Source organism: Muntiacus reevesi, chromosome 13 (assembly GCF_963930625.1).
Source record: "Muntiacus reevesi chromosome 13, mMunRee1.1, whole genome shotgun sequence".
Taxonomy (NCBI): Eukaryota; Metazoa; Chordata; class Mammalia; order Artiodactyla; family Cervidae; genus Muntiacus; species Muntiacus reevesi.
This window is the reverse complement of record NC_089261.1, coordinates 32,444,986-32,465,841: the sequence shown is the minus strand read 5'-3', so window position 1 is coordinate 32,465,841 and position 20,856 is coordinate 32,444,986. Positions and strand designations below refer to the sequence as shown.

The 20,856-nt window shown below is 45.9% G+C and overlaps 1 protein-coding gene across 3 annotated transcripts in view; it reads right to left on the bottom strand.

Moving 5' to 3' along the window:
• FNIP2 (folliculin interacting protein 2) overlaps positions 1 to 18,729 on the bottom strand; it is a 123,928-nt gene extending 105,199 nt beyond the window's left edge. For 2 of the 3 annotated variants that reach the window (XM_065903841.1, XM_065903844.1), the window contains exon 1: positions 18,462 to 18,701. In XM_065903841.1, the coding sequence (XP_065759913.1) occupies positions 18,462 to 18,565 (104 nt within the window). In that variant the 5' untranslated portion in view covers positions 18,566 to 18,701. Of the gene's footprint in view, positions 1 to 18,461 lie in introns of all 3 variants that reach the window. The other variant, XM_065903842.1, reaches the window with a different exon arrangement.
• Between the last annotated feature and the right edge of the window lie 2,127 nt (positions 18,730 to 20,856).

Sequence of the window (20,856 nt, the reverse complement as noted above, 5' to 3'; positions counted from 1 at the left end):
TTCAACAGTCAACAGCACATTTAACCAATACTCGCCTCTCTCTCAGCATGATTTTTAGAAAAGAAATTCATGAGGGAAACCAGTTTATGTCTCAATGTGATTCCTAACTGCAGTATCCTAACCCTCCAGCATGGCCTGTTACTATTCTGAAACCATCGCCACTACATTTCCTGGGCTAAACATGTCTTTCTTAGTCTTTGCCAAGGAGGAGAGATGATTCCATTAACAGGACCTCATGGCGGGACTTTCTCGACATTATCTCTATATCAAAGCACAAGCTGCTCTAATTCCCAGCAGGCTCCCGCCCCTAGGCATCTGGACCCACAGGTGCCTCTGCCTCAGGTGCATAGATCAAATCACAGATGGGGATAAAAGCGACCTTAGGGCCTTGAGAAGCAGTACTCAGAAAATAATCTTTCCCCCTCGGGCCTCCTGCCCCCATTCCCCACTAAGAAATCACCTCATCTGAGTTAATTAATGTGGCAAATTAAGGATATAGCATTAGGAGGAGGAAACCACAAAAAGTCAAAAGGAGAAGTGAAGCCCTGAAGATCAAAACTGCAACTCTTCTGATGCTGGGTAACTTGTCATTAGGAGACAGGGGGCAGTACTCTCATGGAATAAAGGCTGCCGAGGGTGACTATTGGAGCTTCCTCCCAAACTAAGCTATGTTCTTTGGGAAATTAAGACGACATTACCATATTTTAAATAAATAACCAGAGGGAATTTGCAGTATGACTCAGGAAGCTGAAATCCAGTGCTCTGTGACAACCAGGAGAGGTGGGATGGGGTGGGAGGTGGGAGCAAGCTTCAAGAGGGAGGGGACATATGTATACCTGTGACTGACTCATGTTAATGGATGGCAGAAACCAACACAATATTATAAAGCAATTATCCTTCAATTATAAATTTAAAATTATTAAAAAACTTAAAAACCACTGTCAACTCTCAACACCATATGAAAGCAGCCACAATTTATGGGTGAAATACATAACTCTCAAGTCCTAGTCAGCCCACTTATCTCAAAACTGACATCCACAAAATTCAAATGGGAGGAATGGACATCTGGGAGCCCCCTGAAGTTGTTAAATGTACGTCATTCATGCACAAGTAAACTTAGGTGGCTTCTTTTTTTAAACTATGACATGAGAAACCAAAACAAGCATTCATTTATTCATCTGAGTCTGAATCACCATTAACATTTTCCCCTATGGACTGCAGATATCTGGTCACTCGTTTTTAACGAAGATAAAACAGCGTGAAGCCAGTAGAATATTTATCTTGAACAGAAATCTGGATTAGGACCAGAAAACAGAAGTAGGGATAAGCAAACATTTCTCTGGAAGGAGAAGTGTAAACAGTGTGGCCTTTTCAGTGATGGGTGGAGAGTGAACTCAACCTCTTCATGGCTGATCTACAGAGAGACAGCCAGGGACAGGGCCAAGTATCGACAGCACTAGACATTTTCCTGCTGAAAATGTCCAACTAAAGGGAACACACACTAAGCTCTTTCAGGTTCTCTGAACATCAGGTAAGTAAATGAGTTTCAGTTTGAGCAAAGGTCTGGTCAGTTTAGGGAACGATGGCATTCAGGCTATTCTGATGACAAACCCAAGCTCTCAAAAAAAAGTATCTTCTTAAGAGAATACATCATACATTTCTTGGCAATGAACCTCAGAAATCTAAGCTGGAACTAGTATAGAAAAAGATAAAATGATCTATAGAAAAGAGTCTCTAAGGTTGAAGAAAAATTAAATAACCCTGTAACTGGAAAGAAAGAAGAGAAGGGGGTAAACACAGACAGAGACAGGATAAACATGCTTACTGGTTAAATTCTGCAGGGGAAGCACGGGGAGATGTCCTTAAAAGCTTTAAAGAGGCAAGTTTATGCACAGAAAGGAACTTCCATAGAATGGCTCATAAATTTATATTCCTCTAAGTAGTAATACTAGCTAAAAAAAGCCAGGCTTGACTAAGTATATTTAAACATTGACTGAGTTCCAATCAGCGTCCTCAGTTCTGTGCTGTGCGCTACAGGGACATATGATGTTCCCTGCACGTAAGGTATAATCTGGTCATGTCTGGTTAATTAGAAAACCAGCTGGTAGAATGTTGTCAGTGGCACAAAGACCAAACAAAGAAACAGTAAGTGCAGGGGCTAGCGGGAGGGGTGTGCCCACTTGGGGCTCAACAAAACTGTCAAGGAAGCATTTGAACTGGGTCAGGAAGAGCAAACAGAATTTAGACAAAAGTCATTTTGAGGGAGGGACTAGAAAGAGAAAAGTCTTATGACGTAGCATGGGGACTACAGTTCATGCTGTATTGCATATTTGAAAGCTGCTAAGAAAATAGGTCTTATAAGTTCTCGTGATAAGAAAAAAACATTTTTGTGACTACATGAGCTGACAGATGTTAATTACACTTACAGCAATTGCCTCACAATATTCATAAATATCAAATCACGATATACACCTGAAACTAATAAAATGCTATATATCAATTATACCTTAATTTTTTTCACAGCTTTTTAATTTTTTGGCCATGAGGCATGTGGGATCCTAGTTCCTGGATCAGGGATTGAACCCACACCTCTTGCAATGGAAGCATGGAGCCTTAACTACAGGATTACAAGGGAAGTTCTTCAATGTTTTTAATTACAAAAAAAGAAGAAAAGTCTTGAGAGAGATGTAGATTTCCTAGGCCCCTTTGGCAAATACTGGCCTAAAATATCCCCTGACAATCACTGTCTCCTGAGTGCCGTGACTGGGGTATTCAGCTGTACCTCAAGTTCATGTGCAAAAACAAACATACACATTCCTTTTTTCAAGTCATTTCTTCACTTGCATTAATTATGCTACCATTCGCTTGAGTTACTTAAGCTCAAGCCCTACACGTAATGTTATATATTACTCCTTTTTAAGAATTACTTACTCTTAGTTGACAGTTCCCTGTCCCTTTCACATCGTCTCCCTTTTCCTCTGAAACATGCCTCAAGCACATTCCTCCATGCATACCAGTCAGGTCCCCCTGGAAACTACGTGCAGAGAACGCAGTGCAAGACAGATAAGCCCATAATTACTTGCAAACTTTGGTGCCTGATCTCAGCCTTAAATCCTGGGAAGCTGGACTGGGCTGCGCTTGGAACCGCACAGGAGCTGATGGAGAAACTCAGCTGTGCGGATCTCAGAGCCTAAACCAACATAGGTCAGCGACCTCTTCCTCTGACCCCAAAAGGCCACGTGGGAATTAATCTGATGGTAAGGAAAGACCCTCACTGAGAATGTCAGCCAGCCAAAAAAACAAACAAACAAACTACGAAGCCTGCTTGTCCCAGTGCTCAAGGCAGAGGTGGTCAAGGTCCCACAGCTCAGATATTTCTAGGATGAGAAGAAAAGGTGAGTCTTCTGAGCAGAGAGGTGATAACTGACAGTTTAACAATACTTTGGATTCGTTCAGATGGGGAGGAGCAATCCTATTATTTTATCCTCAAGGATAACTGTGCACCGCCACCCCACTCCCAAAAGTAACTCTGGTTCCTGGAGACCAAGGGCTCTGCACACAAAGGTTTCTAAAACACGGGGAGAGAGCGGGGGTCTAACACAGGACTGATGGCAAGACTTCCCTCCAGGATGCTACCTACCACAGTCTGCTGATTGGGCCATGACAATCCTGATAATCCAGTGCTCATTTCAATGTAAGAACCTTGCTGTTAAAACAGCTACCAAACATGCTAGCAGTCAAGGCAAGCTTCGGACAACTCACGTGGCTACTGCTGTGTTAAACACAATATTGACTTTTATGGTCCAGGCTGTAAACTCCATCCTCGCTGCAGCAATCAGAGCGGCGGGCGGTCATCAGCTGTGAGACCAAAGTCCAGCACCACCTGGGTGAGAAGGAGGTGGCTTGGACGAAGGAAGAAAGGATGCTGAGCAGGCTGTGTGCTGTGGGTGGGCCGCATCTCCAGGCACCAGTAGCCTGTAACAGTGTCAGCTGGAGGAGGCAGAGGGCGCGGGTTTTTGAAACTAAGATCCCCACCACCTCCACCACCACTGCAATTAGGGTCAGTACTTAGCACTTCCGTTAGGTGAGATTATAGACAGCTGGAAGCTTTCCCTTCATCTAGTTTCTGAGACAAATTCCTCTCTGCCCCCTTGTCCACCCCCTTTTCTATTTGTAAAAATCTAACTCGTGTTCAAATGCAATCTCCTCTCCTTGGTACTGGTCTGCAATTTCAGGAAACTGTTTAGCTCTTCATAAAACTTGGAAAACCACTTAGGGAAAAAAAAGGAACTCCTGGGCTATGAAAAGAGCTACCTGGGAGTGGGAGAGGAGAGGAGCAGGCAGAGCACAGTGGATTTTAAGACCATGAAAATACCCTGTATGATGTTACAACGATGGAAACGTGTCATTACACATTTGTCCAAACTCACAGAGCATACAACACCAAGAATGAACCTGAAAGTTAACTAAGGGCTTTGTGATGACGGTATGTGGAGGGAGGTTGGCCCTTGGGAGAAAAAAAAATACCACTCGGGTAAAGGGGAAACCTCTGGACCTTCCTCTCAGTTTTACTGTAAACCTAAAACTGATCTTTAAAAAGTCTTTACTTTAAGTGGGGGACAGTGTGGCTCCCTGATTATCTTGTGGTAAAAATCCGCCTGCCAGTATAGAGGACATGGGTGTGATCCTTGGTCCACAAAGATCCCACATACTGTGGGGCAACGAAGCCCACGCACCCCGAAGCCCATGCTCCTCTTCAGCAAAGGAGCCACCAGTGAGAAGCCCACACACCAAACAGAGCAGTCCCCGGCCACTGGTCACTGCAACTACAGAAAGCCCAGGAGAAGCAATAAAGACCCAAGTGCAGCCAGAAATACACAAACAAATCTTTAAAAAAAAAAAAAAATGCAAGTAACAGATTCTTAACAGTTTTAAAAAAGAGACCAGTGAACTCCCTACACGAATGGATTCTGCCGGGAGCTAGGAGGGGAACCATAAAGGGGAACCGTGACATTACCGGCTTGTATCCATTCTGTTCTTCCCTTCAGAGATGAGAAGCCTGGGGTGGGGGTTGCGGGGGAGACTAAGGAATATCACACACAGTAAAACTGCACTGATCTGGATCCAGCACCAAAATTTAAGCCAAAGTATTTGTGCTACACTGCTTCGCCCACCCGTGCTCACACCTGCAGTGGCTCCCCAGTGCTTTGGGGGAAGGAACACCACCTCCTGATGAAGACAAGCCACCTGCCACTTCTCCACAGTCTGGACATCGCCCAGAGTCGGGATTAACACAAGGAAGAAGCTGGAGGAGCTGGAAGCAGAAGCAGACAAAAACGCTGGACTCTGAGAGTGACAAGACCTGCTGTGAACGGAAGGCCTGACATGTGCTAAGTGCTGTGCAGCGAGTGTAACTGATGTGCACTCGAGTCCTCGGGACCTTGCGAGAAAAGCCATTTTACATTCATTTTACTGAAGAAGAAACCAAGACAGGTGTGCCCTATGATATAAGCAGGGGGAGCTGGCTTTGAACTCAAGAATACAAATCCACAACGGATTCCCTACTCTATTAACCCTCGAAGTACAGATTGAGGCCCTCCACGTATTCTTTGGGGCCACTGAAATTTAAAGTTGAACATGTGTATAATGCTTGCAAGGCCTTGCACGTTCTGGCCAGGGGATCCTGCCTCCCGGAAGAACTCTAACATCAAAGAATCTGGTCCATTCACTAATCCAGGAACACACCTTCAGCCTCTCCAGCCCTGAGTCCTACCCCTCAGGTCGTAACTCCTGGGTGAAGCCGCCTTTAAGCAGGCAGACTACAGAGCCCTCAGTCCTTCCTGCCACCTGAAGAGGACAGTACACTTGGTCCTGATCTACTAACTGCTTTGTACCACCGGTTAGCTTTTAAACTTGGAATCTACCATTGCACAGTTAAATGAGAAGCTCCCTAGAAACATTAGACCTCACACTTCCTTATAAACCTCTTAGGAACTTCAAATGTTAACCTGTAGAGAAGGAATACAGACCATGTACTGAATTGGGTTTTAAATTCCCAGGGCCACTAGTTAACCAGACATTGATCTCCAGCAAGCCTAGGTTTTATCTGTAAATTATTACAACTTTATATCTACAAATTAGCTAATAAAACACCCACCGTCAAAGGGTAACTGCAAGAGGATGTAAGCAAAGACCAGGAAGCACGGTGCCTAGGGCACAGGAAATGGTCCCTCCTCCACAGACACTGGGGGCTCCTCCAGCACTCCGGAGATGCAGCTACTTATAGGCATCTTAAAAGACTGCAGACACACCACTTACACAGAGAGGCCATAGTTAACGAGGTTTAGAATACAAAAACGTATTTTTAAAACCAGAAATGGCTATTTGCACTATAAAAGAATTTTCTTAATTTTTATTTATTGCCCATACTATTTTATAATAGTAAAGGAATTTTTTTAATTTTTTAATTTTTAAAATTTGTCTCAGAACAAAACAGGGCCATTCCAACATCACACAGAGGAAGAGCCAGTCTGGAATCTTGACATATCTGGATTGGTCCTCATAAGGTACCAGATATCCACAGTAGGATCTGAGAAACCATTCAACCTGTCTATGTTGGCTTGTGTTCCCTCAGAAGCCTCCAGTCTGGGAGCGACAGAACCAGACATAAATACTTCCAGACCCACAGGACCAAAGGAAAGGACCCAGAGCTGGGAGAGTCCAGAGAGGGAGTGGAGAAGGCTTCCTGGGGAAAGGGCATTTTAGCTAAGGCTTTGATGTGTGAATAAGAGCTTGGTAGGCAGGTAAGCAAGAGGAAAAGTCAAAGAAGGTCCGAGCTGACTGATGTTTGGAGACTGTCCCCTTCATCTTTGGAGTGGGGCTCAGAGAGCAAATGCCTCAGTCGAGGCCAAACTGCAAGGTCCGGGAGACAAGAGGGCCCAGGAATGAGGCATTCAGGAAAGCAGGTCATCAGGGCTGTGTGGGGCTGAAGGGTGGCAGGTGCAGCAACTCCAGCCTTAACACCTTTGAAAACCAGAGACTCCTGCCCCAGGCTGGAATGCCTAGGCCCCTCCACATGCTCCAGGACATGAGCACTGCCTGGGTACTGCATGGCCTGAAAAAGACAGGTTCAAAGGAGGACAGACAAGACCGGCTACATAACTTGCAGAATGAAGACGTGGGGCCACTTGTTCAAGAATTGAGAATTTCAGGACAGGGACAGCAGAGCATTAAACCAGGCTGTGGGGACAGAGGTCAGCCTGGGGGGCAGAGAAGGGCCACAGTATGCTTCTGAACACCCCCTGTGTCCCAGAGGGACAAAATATAATGGGGCAGCTGGACAAGCCTCCAAGTGCAGAGACCCGGCTGAGGCAGGGCCCCCGCCTGGGACTCCACCTTTCTGATAAGCCTTAAGTTGTTCTCTTTTGTACATTTTTTAAAAAAATAAAAATCACAGAGGAAAAAAAAAATAAAAAGACTATTTACCAACAAGGTCATTTCCCCATCACATCAACTCTTGTATTTTTCTGTTTTTCTTCTAGTCCTTGGTCATACATTTACATATTTTACTAATATATTCATATTGTAGGAACCAATTGATTTTAAGATTTTTATTTACCATATCTAATATTTTATAATAATATTATGTTATTAATTGCAACATTTTATATGTATATTTATATATTAGTATTTATGTATGTTTTGTAGCATGTGTTATAATCAACATGATATATATTTAGTATTTTATGTATTTGTTGATATATTAAATATGCATTAATATATTTTATATATTGTATTAAAATACTTAATTATATTAATAAAGTCCCCATAATCATTTAATCATCATATAATATCCTATGAAGGTAACATCACAATTTAGCTACTTTCCAGCTGTTAGACAACTATCATAATTCTTTTAGATTTTTATCATTATAAGAATCATGCTTAAAGAACATCTCCAGGTACAAAAGTGTTTTTTGCTTTTTCTTTTTAACACCTTCACGCTGAGAACATTTTTCTTTTAAATCATTCAGGCCCCAAAGTACAAGCTAGACAGGGGGTCAATAACTCCCAGGTAGAAGGTACAGTCCGCCTACAGGCACGGGTTCTTCAGGGCACTTTCAATCACCTCCACTAGACAGCCACTCGAGTGTTAACACAGTCACACGGCTAGGAGCGTAGGCAGGTGCAGCATCTCCGGAGAGTGATTTGGCAGAAATTCCACCCTGGATCCTAACCCTAGAAAGATACTTGAGCTTCTGCAGAAACATCTTCTGACCAGGACATTCACCATCTCTAATAAAAAAAAATAAGACTGAAAACAATCTAAACGTTCCTCAATAGAGGGCTGTGTACTTGACTGCACACTATAAGTACCTGAGTAGGGTGTTCATAAAGACAGACCATAGACAACCAGGATTAGTGAAACTGGAATCTCGGGGAATGATCTGGGCATTTAAATCTTTCTGGGGCCCTGTAATGTCCAGCCAGACTGGAGAACCACTGGGTTAAATAAAGTCTTCTATGTGCATTCAGTCAGCAGAGACTAGGCAGGTATTAGCAACATGCTGGATGGTGTGTATACCAACTACCATTTCTGTGAATGAAAGGTGATGTTTTTTCTTGTGTCTGCACAGAATATTTCCAGAAGGATAAACTAAAAGAAACTGGTATAATAAGGGTAGCCTGCACTTCCCTGGTGGCTCAGTGGTAAATAACCCACCTGCCAGTGTAGGAGACACGGGTGTGATTCCTGGTCTGTGAAGATTCCGCATGCCAAGGACCAACTAAGCCCACGTGCCACAGCTACTGAGCCTGCGCCCCTAGAGCCCCGGAATCCACACACACTGAGCCCAGGAGCTGCAACTACTGAGTCCAGAGCACTCAACAAGGGAAGTCACCACAATGAGAAGCCCATGCACTGCAGTGAAGAGTAGCCCCTGCTTGCGACAACTAGAGAAAGCCCATGCAGCAACGAACACCCAGCACAGCCAAAAATAAAAAGGGCAGCCTTTGGAAAGAGAGATTAGGGGTGTGAAGTGAGAAACTTGTATTTCAATGTATACCATGTTATACTGTTTGATTTTTAATCAGGTGCATTTAAAAGTTAACCTTGAACACAATCGTAATTTAATCTGTGCGCTGTTTCTCAGGAGCGTGTGGCACTGAGTGGCACGCAGTGTTCCGGTCAGGGCTGACCTGTTCCAGGTCAGGGTGTTCCTAGGGTCTCCACAGGGCCCTGCACAGACGGAAGGGACCAGGCAACTTTCCTGGCCCTCTGCGGTCTCGTGTGGCCCTGGCAACCAGTGCCCCAGCCTAAAGCAAACACCACTGCCTGCTAAGCCAGGGAAGTGTTTGCTCGTGGCTTCCCTCCCCACTCACCGAGGCCATCGCCAATGACACATCAGTCTGGGCCTTCTCCTCCTACAGGGCACACCGGGTTTATAAACCCATTTTAAATGAGTTTTTCAGCTGAAAACATCACGCATGGAATGCAAAGAAGATGCCATCTTTTTTTTCTAAAGCACTTACTTCCTGCAGCCTGCAAACCCCATCTCTGAGGATTTAGAATACCAACATTGTTTTTAGAATTAAGTTCCCCAGTGGCTCAGTGGTAAAGAATCCACCTGCAATGCAGAAGACACAGGAGACTCAGGTTCCATCCCTGAGTTGGGGAGACCCCATGGAGGAGGGCATGGCAACCCACTCCAGTATTTTTGCCTGGAGAATCCCAGGGACAGAAGGTCCCGGTGGGCTATAGTCCATCGGTTCACAAAGAGTCAGACATGAGTGAAGTGACTGAGCACGTGTGCTGTATCTTGTTTGAAAGAGCCACTTAGCTAATTTCATTCTATAATGTATTTCAGTCTTACCAAGCCACACGAAAATTTAATAATGCTAAATAGCATAAAACAGTTTTATAGCAGTTTGCTAGTAATTTCACAGGTTTACAGATATTATTAAATACTTTTCCTATAGGCTGCTTTCAACAGCTATGGTGCTTCACAACTGATTAGGTATATTACTTAAGTGTCATTTTGATCATTTTATTTATTCATTTTGAGTTTTGGCTGCACTGGGTCTTTGTTGCTACACGGACTTTCTCTAGTTGTGGTGAGTGGGGGCTACACTCTGGCTGCAGTGTGTGGGCTTCTCATTGTCAAGGCTTCTCTTGTTGTGGTGCATGGGCTCCAGGGCACACGGGCTCCAGTAGTTGTGGTACATGGGCTCAGCATCGGTGCCTGGGCTCTAGAGTGCAGGCTCAATAGTTGTGGTGCATAAGCTTAGTTGCTCCGTGGCAGGTGGGATCTTCCCAGATCCAGGATCAAACCCATGTCTCTTGCATTGGCAGGCAGATTGATTACCACTGCGCCACCACTGAAGTCCCTTAAGTGTCTATTTTATGTTTCTTTGTGTTTTAAGGAGAGGGCACGTCCCTTTAGAGTATTTACCTCATTATTTTTATATCAGAAAAAGAATTCATTCATATTAATGGAAAGAAGGAAACTGCATTGTCTACAACAAGATTCCTTTGACAAATGACACAACGCATATCAGACACATCAAGAAAAAAACATAGTATATCAAGAGATCAGGTTCTGGAATACCAGAGAATCTTTAAGGATTGCCTGCTTGCAAAAGTCTCATCCATTCATTCATTCATTCCTCTAACAAGCATTTAAGTGCAACTTCCTGCCAAGCCCTGCACTAAGCACTACAGCTGGGGCGGGAGGGCTAGGGTTAGGAGAATCCCCATATCTAACCACAACACGGGTGTTTTCTTGCTTCATTCAATTACTCAAATGGATGCTTAAATTGGCTAAATGATATTTTTGTTACGATTTCTCAATCCTGTTTTAGAAGAGAACTTGAGTAAATGAGGATAGTCAAATAAGAGCTAGATGAAATCAAACACACTGATCTCTTCCCATTACTCCAAAGGTTTCGACCATAAGACAGAAGAAAACGCTCAATTTTCTGGGTACACCAGGGTAAGATGGTTGGCAATCTGAAGTTTAAGTGTAAGGTGTTAAAGGCAGAACTGATTAGACTGGTGATTTTGCTGCTTCTTCCTAACACATCCTAAATCAACACCTGTTTCATCTCTGAGGAATATGCAGGTTAATGTCTAACTTGTCTCCAACTTGTGAAGGAACACAGTTGCCATGACAACTGAACAAAAAGTTTAGTGAGCAAAATTCACCAGTGAGATGCAAAAATCCAAATTCCATCTAACTGACATATGCGTACTTGTAAGCAAATGCTAGTTTTCTGTTTGTTAAACCATCAAAATAAATGAAAATATGTTCTGTGAAAAGTTCCATGGATACAAAATTTAAACACACACGTTTTTGTCAGAGTAGGTCACAAATAAATAAAATGAAACAGTGACTGTTTGACAAGTAAATCTCAGCAGTGTAGCATTTAGCATTACAGGGTCTCGAGAGCATTTTCATCAAGGAAAACCAGATACTTCTAAAGTGAGTTTATTTCTAAGGTTGTGTTAAATTGTCAAGTAAATTCATGTATATGTTCCATTTCTACTGATATCCATTACTGATATCCGCAATCTCCTGGATCTAATGCCTAATGATCTGAGGTTGAACTAACATAATAATAATAAAGTGCACAATAAATGTAATGTGCTTGAATCATCCCAAAACCATTCCCTACTCCCCTGGTCCATGGAAAAAACTGTCTTCTATGAATCCCATCCCTGGTGTCAAAAACGTTGGGGACCACTGGATTACACAATTTAACTTAGGGTATATTCAAATAAACGGACTATCAATTTCCCTAGAAAAATCCTTCTATCATCAACACATAGTTTACTTAGGTTGTCCACATATGATGGATGCGTGGTTACATTATTAATATTCAACATACAACTATCCTCACTAGAAATTAGGCTGAGGTTTCCACCAGATACGCAGGTTTCCCCTCAACCCCCATCAGCTCTGGGGGATGAATTTCTATTCCCCCAGTGACCACTGTGCATGAACTGGTGGTCATTTTCAAGTAGATATCCAAGACTAATCAGACTCTAGTGGTCTCTGATTTAAAGGTGTATTACCCCAAATATAGAAATGCTCTTATATGATGATGAAAATGTCTTTAAGTGTGGTGATATAATCATCTTCATAAAGCAGGCACCTATCTCTTCATAACACAACACTGGGTGCAAATTCCAGAGCATGATCTACATATGAAGCAAGATACAGGGACAAATAACTAGAAAAAATATTCCAAACGTATCTATGAATGAAAAGCACATAGTTAAAGAGAGAAAAACATGACAGCAGGGGATCCAGACTCACGCTAACACTGAAATCTTATGGAACAGAAAGCACCTGCCATTTAACACATACCTAAAACATCAGAGTGTCAGTGGTTGCATTTATTGCACTTGATATATTGTGTTATTTCGGCACAAACATGAAGCGCAATAAGAAAAACAGCACGATGTGTGAGGGGGCACATTGTTCTTCCCGGGAGTCCATCACAGAGGCAGCTGGACACTTCTGGCTGGACACAGAGGAACAGTAGCCCATCCCCGAGCACCCCCTTCCTGCCCCCATCCGCACACGCTGCAAAAGGGTGTCTGTGTGGCCTGAGCGGTGAGTCATGGATGTTCCACTTGCAGACAGGGTGGGGTTGAGGGAAGTCACCATTACATGCCCAGTTAGCTGGAAAAGCCCATCCTGTTTTTCCTCTTTTACATAATAATCATTTTTCACAAACCTGAGATAAGAAGAATACTTGGTAAGTAGGAACTCACCAGATATTTCAGCATTCTTATCCACAAAGGGAAAGACTGACTTTTACAGCCAAGGACGTGATCTCATGGAGCAGGCCTGATCGTTCATGCCAGCAAGGGACTTGGACAATCAGGATAAAACATGTGTTCTTTTGTGCCCACACCAAGAAAAACAGTGTCTGGGGAAATTGCACAGCACCAGTTCTCAAATCAGATTCACCCACCAGGAGTTCACACCAACAGCCAGATCATTTCAGGAACACAAGGACAATCTTTTATGACTTCCTTTGCCAAGGAAAAACAACTCTAGGGGCTTCCTCAGGCTGATCTGATGGGCAGACCATGGGAAACACAACCCAAATCCATGGTGGCAGAAATCAGCCCCTCTTTATCTCTACCCTCTATGCTTTAAAACATCACGTGCCCAGCCCATCTCTCAAGACCACCTGCTAAGTTAAATGACAACTTGTAACACGACCATTTCACATTCAGAACTTAAAATTGTAATACGTCTCTCAGCTTTAAAAACATCCAATCCCAGCCCCTTAAACTTATTTAAGCTTCCCCCAGATCTAAAAAGTTGTGTCACCTTTTTCCAAACACATTTCAAATAAATCTTAGTTAGATCTCTCTTGATCCAGGTGATCACCTGGGGACCTGGCGGCAGCTCCTGAACCCTGGTGGACACCATGCTGGCTGAGGTTGGGGGAGGCAGGAACCTTGCCCCACTAGTAGAAATTGTGCACACGAATATCGCCTTCAATTATCAACTTCACCAATTAAACTGCCCTCCTAAGGATCATCAAGAACTTCGGTGTTAAGTACATTAAAATTCACAGCATATTACTCTTAATAACAGGAACTACCAGTTATTTTAGCAAAGAAGAAAAAATCTATAAAGACTTTTTATCCAAATTGGGTTTCTCGGCAAATCTTACACTTAATCCCTACCTCACAATGGAAAATACTCCAGAGCCTACTTAACATTTAATATAACTTAAATCACAAAAGTAACACAAATGGATTAGAGCAAAACCCAAAATACCAACCAAATATAAAACAGAGAAGAATCAAATAAAAATTTCACCCACGGGCTGACCACTGCTGTTAAAATCCTGGTGCAGGACTACTCACCCTCTTCCCACGTGTGTGATCCCACACCTACCTTCAATATCATTCACAAGTTTACATCATTTTTACTTCTTCCAGAGAACATCTTTGTATGTGCACATACACATACATGTACACATATGAATACACATGTACATGTATATGTACATAGAGAGAGTCAAAAAATAAAGATTTGGCAGCTGCAGAGTGCCATCCGTTGTCCAGTTGTATCACTTCACCTAACAAATTTTTCCTTTCCACTTAAATAAGATTTTATTCTTGATAGGAAAAACTTGCAAATAATTCTGAAAAACACACCACACTCCTAAAATCAATCCTGACCGCCCAGCCACCTTCATCCAGGTCTGATGAAGGTCTTAGCACTCCTCTGAAAATTCAATCTGTTTCATGACCAACACCATCGAGGTAAAAAAGAGAAGTAATAACAAGCTGCTTCAGCTCTGTCTCAAGTATTCCAACTACATAAAAGAGAAATCAGCCTCTGAAAAACAGTTCAGTTTTGTAAAGCCTCAATATGAGTGATACTGAATTCCATGAGTTAAGAGGCCCTTGGTAATACCTAAAAACGTTCTGTACCGCATTTTACTCTTTTCACAATATTTTCAAATATATTACCTCCCTATTGCAACCTTATTACACAGGAAGGGTGCAATCACCTTACTTACAAATGACAAAAACTGAGGCCCAGGGAAACAGAGAGACACGCGGGTCTCTACACATACATGGTAGAACAAAACAGGATGAAACTGGTCTCCTTGACTGGTCCTCCAAGTGATTTGAACGGAACCCACCATAAGAGCTGGACTCTGACCCCAAATTCTTAACATCCTCCAGGGCCCAGCTCAGGACCAGGCGTGTGGTGGGGTGGGTGTACTGACCAATCGCATGATTTATGTGTCACGTGTCTTATTGAGAAGATCATTAAAAATGTGGTGTAGTGGAGCTATCTGTGTTTTTTCCAGAATTTTCCTCCCTTAGCCCAGGAAAATCTCACTAGATGCTAGTGTCCTGGGAGCTGGCAGGCAGGCAGGGGGCAGCCCTCCTGCTAGAGAGAAGAGTAACTCCTGGCCAGGCCCTCAGTCACAGCAAGGATGAGAACAGGGTGTCCTCAGCGCGGTACTTAACGCAAGAGTGTGCCCCTTATCGGCGTCTGAATGATCTCCCTGCTACAGTTGCCAGTGAGTTCTCTGCTGCTGAGGCATGTCGGTGTAGGACCTGCTGTCCTCAGATGTCCTACCCCGGTATGCACAGGTGGACTCAAAGTCATGCACCCAGGAGCTAAGCATCAGACCCTCTCAGATAACGATAAGTGGATTAAATTATACTAACCCTGGAGCAGGTGACTTCAACGTGGAAGACGTGGATTAGCCCCAACTAGGCAATGTGACCTCAAATATTCAGGACTGGAGGGGTGTGGGGGTGGGGTCTCTTCCCAGCACTTAGTCACTGGCCCAGCGGCTGAGGCGCTCTCGACTCCTCGTGTCCCAGGCGACACACATGCTTACTTCATCTACCTGGTCCCAAATAAGACACTGGATAACTCATGATCTTTTCCGCCTCCATCTTGCATACACATCTGAGGTGGAAACTGGCCCACTCATTTACCAGAAACATTTAAAAAAAGATAAAATTTCAAACTTGAACCAGACATGCAAGAAGTTGGTGGACACATCTTGGCTTATAAAAGTTCCTAAAATGAACATGTTGACCTGAGACACAAGGCGACCAGGAACCCAATTCTATTTCTTCTTTGAGCTGCCAGACACATAACCTCATTTTGTTCTAATTTATCCTTCTGGAAAAAATTCAAAAGTGTGTGTGTGTGTGTGTGTGTGTGTGTGTGAATTAGTTAAAAGTGAAAGCAGAAAGAATTCTTTCAAATTTCAAGACCATAATGCAACTTTATAACTTTAAATGGAGCTTACATTTCACAAAAACCATAATCATTATTCCTCTCAAATTTATAAATTCAATCTCTTCTGATTCTTTTCCTGTTTTCCTAGCAAGCTCTTTCCTCAGAGCTATGAAAAGGGCTTCCTGTCAAGAACCTCAAAGAAATACACTAAGAAGGAATCTCAAATGTGATGATTCTTTGCAGAAGGAACCCCAGGAAATACAAAGATCTGAAAAAGACCTGCAAGGTAAGCTACTTATCCTGGTCCTCAAACTTCCTCTCTAATAAATTCCAGAGAACTGGAGGGACATAAAGATGGCTGTAAAGTCAGGGACGTGGTGAGGCCCAGGGTTAATAGAGCACTATCTGGGGCAAGACCGCAGATGAGTGGGGAAAAGTTTAAAACTAGCGGAAGTCCATCACTGCAAGAAGATATAGAAAACTTCTAAAATAAAAAAAAAAGTATATATATAAACTGGACCTTATTTTTACTTAGGTTTTTCCCCAAATATATAGCAATCTATGCTACAAACCTGCTCCCAAAGCCTACCTGAATCTTCCTTTCCTTCTCAAGATCTACAAGTTACCTCCAGTATTTAAACGCACTGAAAAATACTAAATTCACATTAGGCGTGCTAGAGTTTTAAGGGAAGGTTTACACCTTAACTTCTGGAAATCTATACAACCACAGAGCCCCCAAGGGCAGCTCATTCCCTGCCTGAGGTACCGTTCCCCTGAAAGCACAAGCCAGCTCCTATTTGGTTAAATCTCATACAGGGCAGGAGGGGGACATTTTCCAGGAGGCTCTCCCAGGACGGCTTCACAGCATCTGAGAGTCAAGTCAGGTGAGAAAGCTGGAGGAAAGACTTCCCTGGGCGCCCCGGGTCAACGTGACGTGTCATGGTTGATTTGCCCTCATCTTCCTGAGTCTTTACTTCACCTTTTCCAAGGTGAAGACACACTGCTGAAGGGTCCTGGGATCACCAATTCTCTCCAACACATTTACCTCCAAAACTCAGTGAAAATCCTAAAGCAGTCAACAAAGACAAAACCCATAACCAGTCCTTGGCCCAATTTTGTGTTCTTCGCTAGACACTGACAGGAAGTCAGAACACCACACTGAAAATGTTCCCACCAAGTTACAATCAGTTTCCCTAATATGGCCAGGGCCTAAATATAGCCACAGTATTTTTTGGTTCAAAATACACTCCATTGCAGTTGTGGATGGAGGGAAACACTGTGTGGGCAAGTGAGCAGAGAACATGGCAAACTATGGCCAGGCATTTGGGGCTCTCACACCCTAGACAAGGGCTGCTCAAGCAAAGAAAGATACCTGTAATTCATGCACTGTTCCCTCCAGGCTTTGTCCCCCACCCCCACCAAGTCTGGGTTACTGGGAGGAAGAGAAGAAATTACACACCCCGAGCCTCAAGTAATTCTACCGTTCCCTGAAGCAAGAGCATCACTAGGACCCACAGCAGTGAAAGGGCTAGAATGCCCTGCTCGAATGGTAAGGATTCAGTTCACCTGCAGAACACAGGAGAATTTAACGAAGGTGTGTCGTCTTCACAATTTACTTTCCAAACAACAACACACACCCACACACACACCACAGACACTAAATACTGGTAATATTCACGTAACTGCAACCAGGGGCTTTGTGTGCTCCCAGTGAGTGGAATTTAAGAAAAGCAAAATCTAGAGCATAAAACTTAGTCCAAAATGTATTCAAAGTTTCACTTAAAACTTTTAAAAGGCTTATTACACTGAGTCTAGACCTAGTGCACAGATAGGAAGACTTTAAACTCTTTTTGCAAGGCACTTTAGCCGAAAAGTATCAGGATTGGAAGTAGATGTGCACTTAAAATACTTGCTGGAAAACAACAGTTACGGGGAAAGAAACGAACTTCTCAACGCAAGCGGGCTCAAAGGCAATATAAGAAGGCCTCTTTTAAAAGAGCCCTTGAAAGCAAACGAGCCTAGAGATTTCGGACTGGACTATCTGGTCACACAGCTCGGGTGAAATGCAAGTTCAGACGCCAGACAAGCTGCTCGGTTCTCTGCGACTTTACGTCTCCCCGGCTGTAAAATGGGAATTATGGTCATAGCCGCCGCACGAGGTTGTCGGGGAAACGAACCAGAGAAAGCAACCTAAGGCACCCAAGGAGCCAGCGCGCCCCCCGGGCGAGCGGCGCGTCTCCGGGGGCGCGGGTTGGGAGGGCAGGTCCGGGCACACACACCCCAGCTTTGTGAGGCCCCCTCCCTCGGCCACTTCCTAGGGCATCTCGGGCCCCGCACACACCACGCGCCGCCGGCCCCGCCACGACGGGGAAACGACACGCTCCCATCCACGCGTCCGAGAACCGGTCCCCAGGCCAGGGAGGAGGAGGGTACCGCGCTCGTGCCGCCGCGCGCTTCCAAGTTCAGAGCAGTCACGGACACAATAGGGCCGAAGCGGCGCCCCGGCCCCCACCGCGGCCCCCAGACCCCCGGGCAGCACCCTGGGAGCCCCGGCAACAGCGAGCGGGAAGGGGGCCCGCGACCGCGCGGACCAGGGCCTGCGGGGCCGGAGGCGGGGGCTTCGGGGCCGGCGGCGGCGGCCTGGGAAACCCCGTCCCCTTTTCCTTTCCCCCATTCCCTTCCCTTCCGCCCCCCGCCCGTCTGTCCCAGGCCCCTCACCTGAAGGCCGGCCCCTCCCGGGGCGCCCGGCCCGGGGCAGCCGCCGCCGCGGAGCCGCCGCCGCCCTTCCTGTTGAAGAGCCTCTGCAGCAGGGTCGGGGCCATGGCGCTGCGGTTCCGCTGCGGCTGCGGCTCCGCGGCCTCGGCCCGGCTCAGCGCGCGGCCGGGGGCGGCGGCGGGGCCATCGCGGCGCGGGGAGCTGTGCTCGGCGCCGGGACCGCCGGCCGGTCATATGACGGGGCTGGCCCGCCGCCGCCGCGCGCTGACAGTTCTCCCCGCGGGAGGAGCCGCCGCCGGCGCGGGAGGAGCGCGGGAGGAGCGCGGCCGCCGCGCGTCCGCCATTGGCCCCGGGACCCCGCCCGGCCCCGGAACCGGGGGGCGGGGGCCGGGGACCGGGGGAGGGGCGCGGGAGGCGGGGGTCTCGGGGGGTGGGGGCGCGGCGCTTAAAGGGGCCCGGGCGCGGGGCGTGGGAGGCGGGAGCCTCCACGGGGTGGGGCACGACACTTAAAGGGGACCCAGCGGGGGAGGGGCGCAGTGCTGAGCGGGGAGGGGGGACCAGTCGGGTGGGGGGACCAGTCGGGCGGGGGGACCAGTCGGGCGGGGGCTCAGGTGGGCCGGGAAGGTCGGGGCAGGGGCGCAGGGGGCGGGGCCGGGGGCGGGGCCCGGAGTGGAGGCGGGTTGGAGGTAGCAGCGCGCTGGGGGGGGGCGGGGCCGCAGCGGGGAACCGCGGCCCGTGGGGGTGGGGCGGGGGCCCGCAGCTCTGCGGGATGCGGGGGTTCCCGGGGCTGCAGGGGTCAGTAGGAAGCGGCTGGAGCGCTGCAGGGCGGGTCTTTGTTGTTTGGAGACAAAGCCCCTGAACTTGCGTCCTGCCTCTGCAGGTGCGCGGGCTCGTTCCCCGGAGGCGTGCGCTGGGGGAGCGCCAGGTCGCGGCTCTGCGGACTGACTGAACTCTCCCCACACCCAGGGTACTGGTACCTCTGCCGTATGGGCTTGCTTTTGTGAGTGTTTTAATTTATTTTAAAAATTTGGTCGTATAATTTGTTGTTTGGCGTCTTGGGCCACCATTTCCATAGTTACATAAAAAGTTGCACGTGAAATTAAAAAGCACGTGGAATCCTCTACATGGATTTAGGAATTTACGCTATTTTATAACAAGGGACTGCACTCCGGATATTTAACAGACCACATCCTAGTCTGATACCAACGGCAGACGATGTTTGATTCGGGGAAGGGAGAATTTAACCTGAGTTCGCTTACCTTTCAGCCCCACCTGGTCTCCGTGAGCACTCCAGCCTGGGAGTGTAAAGGACCTTAGCCTTATAACGCTGGCTCCATAGCTTTAAAACACACACACACACACACACACACAAAAGCTGAGATCCGACTCTGCCTCCTACGTGTCCTGCGTGAGCAGCAGACTCGGAGTACTTCACCTCAGACTTGTTTGAGGGAGGACTACTGGAAACTCAAAAAGGCAAATGTATTTCCGTGAATAGAAATAGTTCAAAATATCTCTTCTGGGCCCATTTTAGTTTGCATTATCAATTTTTATTGCACAGGTTTCTAGCCTTGGTGGGATACAAGTAGTGAGTGAAGACGTGATGAAATTTCACAAAGGTAAGGGAAAGGTAGTAGAAATCGAAACTTTTTTTTTGTTGTTGTTGGAGGCCAATCACTTCACAACATTTCAGTGGGTTTTGTCATACATTGACATGAATCAGCCATAGAGTTACACGTATTCCCCATCCCGATCCCCCCTCCCACCTCCCTCTCCACCCGATTCCTCTGGGTCTTCCCAGTGCACCAGGCCCGAGCACTTGTCTCATGCATCCCACCTGGGCTGGTGATCTGCGAAACTTATTTTTTTCCTTCAGATTTTTACCATTAAAATAGTGGATTCAGTGTTCTTGCTGGTTCACCCTTCCCCACCATGGAGTGTGCACAGAACCCTGATTTGCAGCTCTGCTGTTTCTCTCTGTTTATTGAAACCAGGTACCCCAGACGACTGCCAGTATTGGTCAGTATCTGGTATTCCAGGTATCGGTCTCATCTGTTATGACTTTATTATAAAGATAGGGTCTGGGTCATACACAGCCTGCAAAACACCACTCTCCCTTACCACATCGTTGGTCAGAAAAAGTCTTTTATTCTTTTCTTTAATTTGTATTCTTTTAGTTTTATTTCTGACTGCGCTGGGTCTTGGTTGCTGCACAAAGGCTTTCTCTAGTTGCAGCAAGCAAGGGCTACTCTTTGTTATGGTGCTTCAGTTTCTCATCGTGGTGGTTTCTCTTGTTGCGAAGCATGGGTTCTAGGCTCTTTTGCTTCAGTAGTTGCTGCTTGAGGGCTCAAGGGCTTCGGGCTCGGTAGTAGTTTTGGTGCAGGGACATAGATGCTCT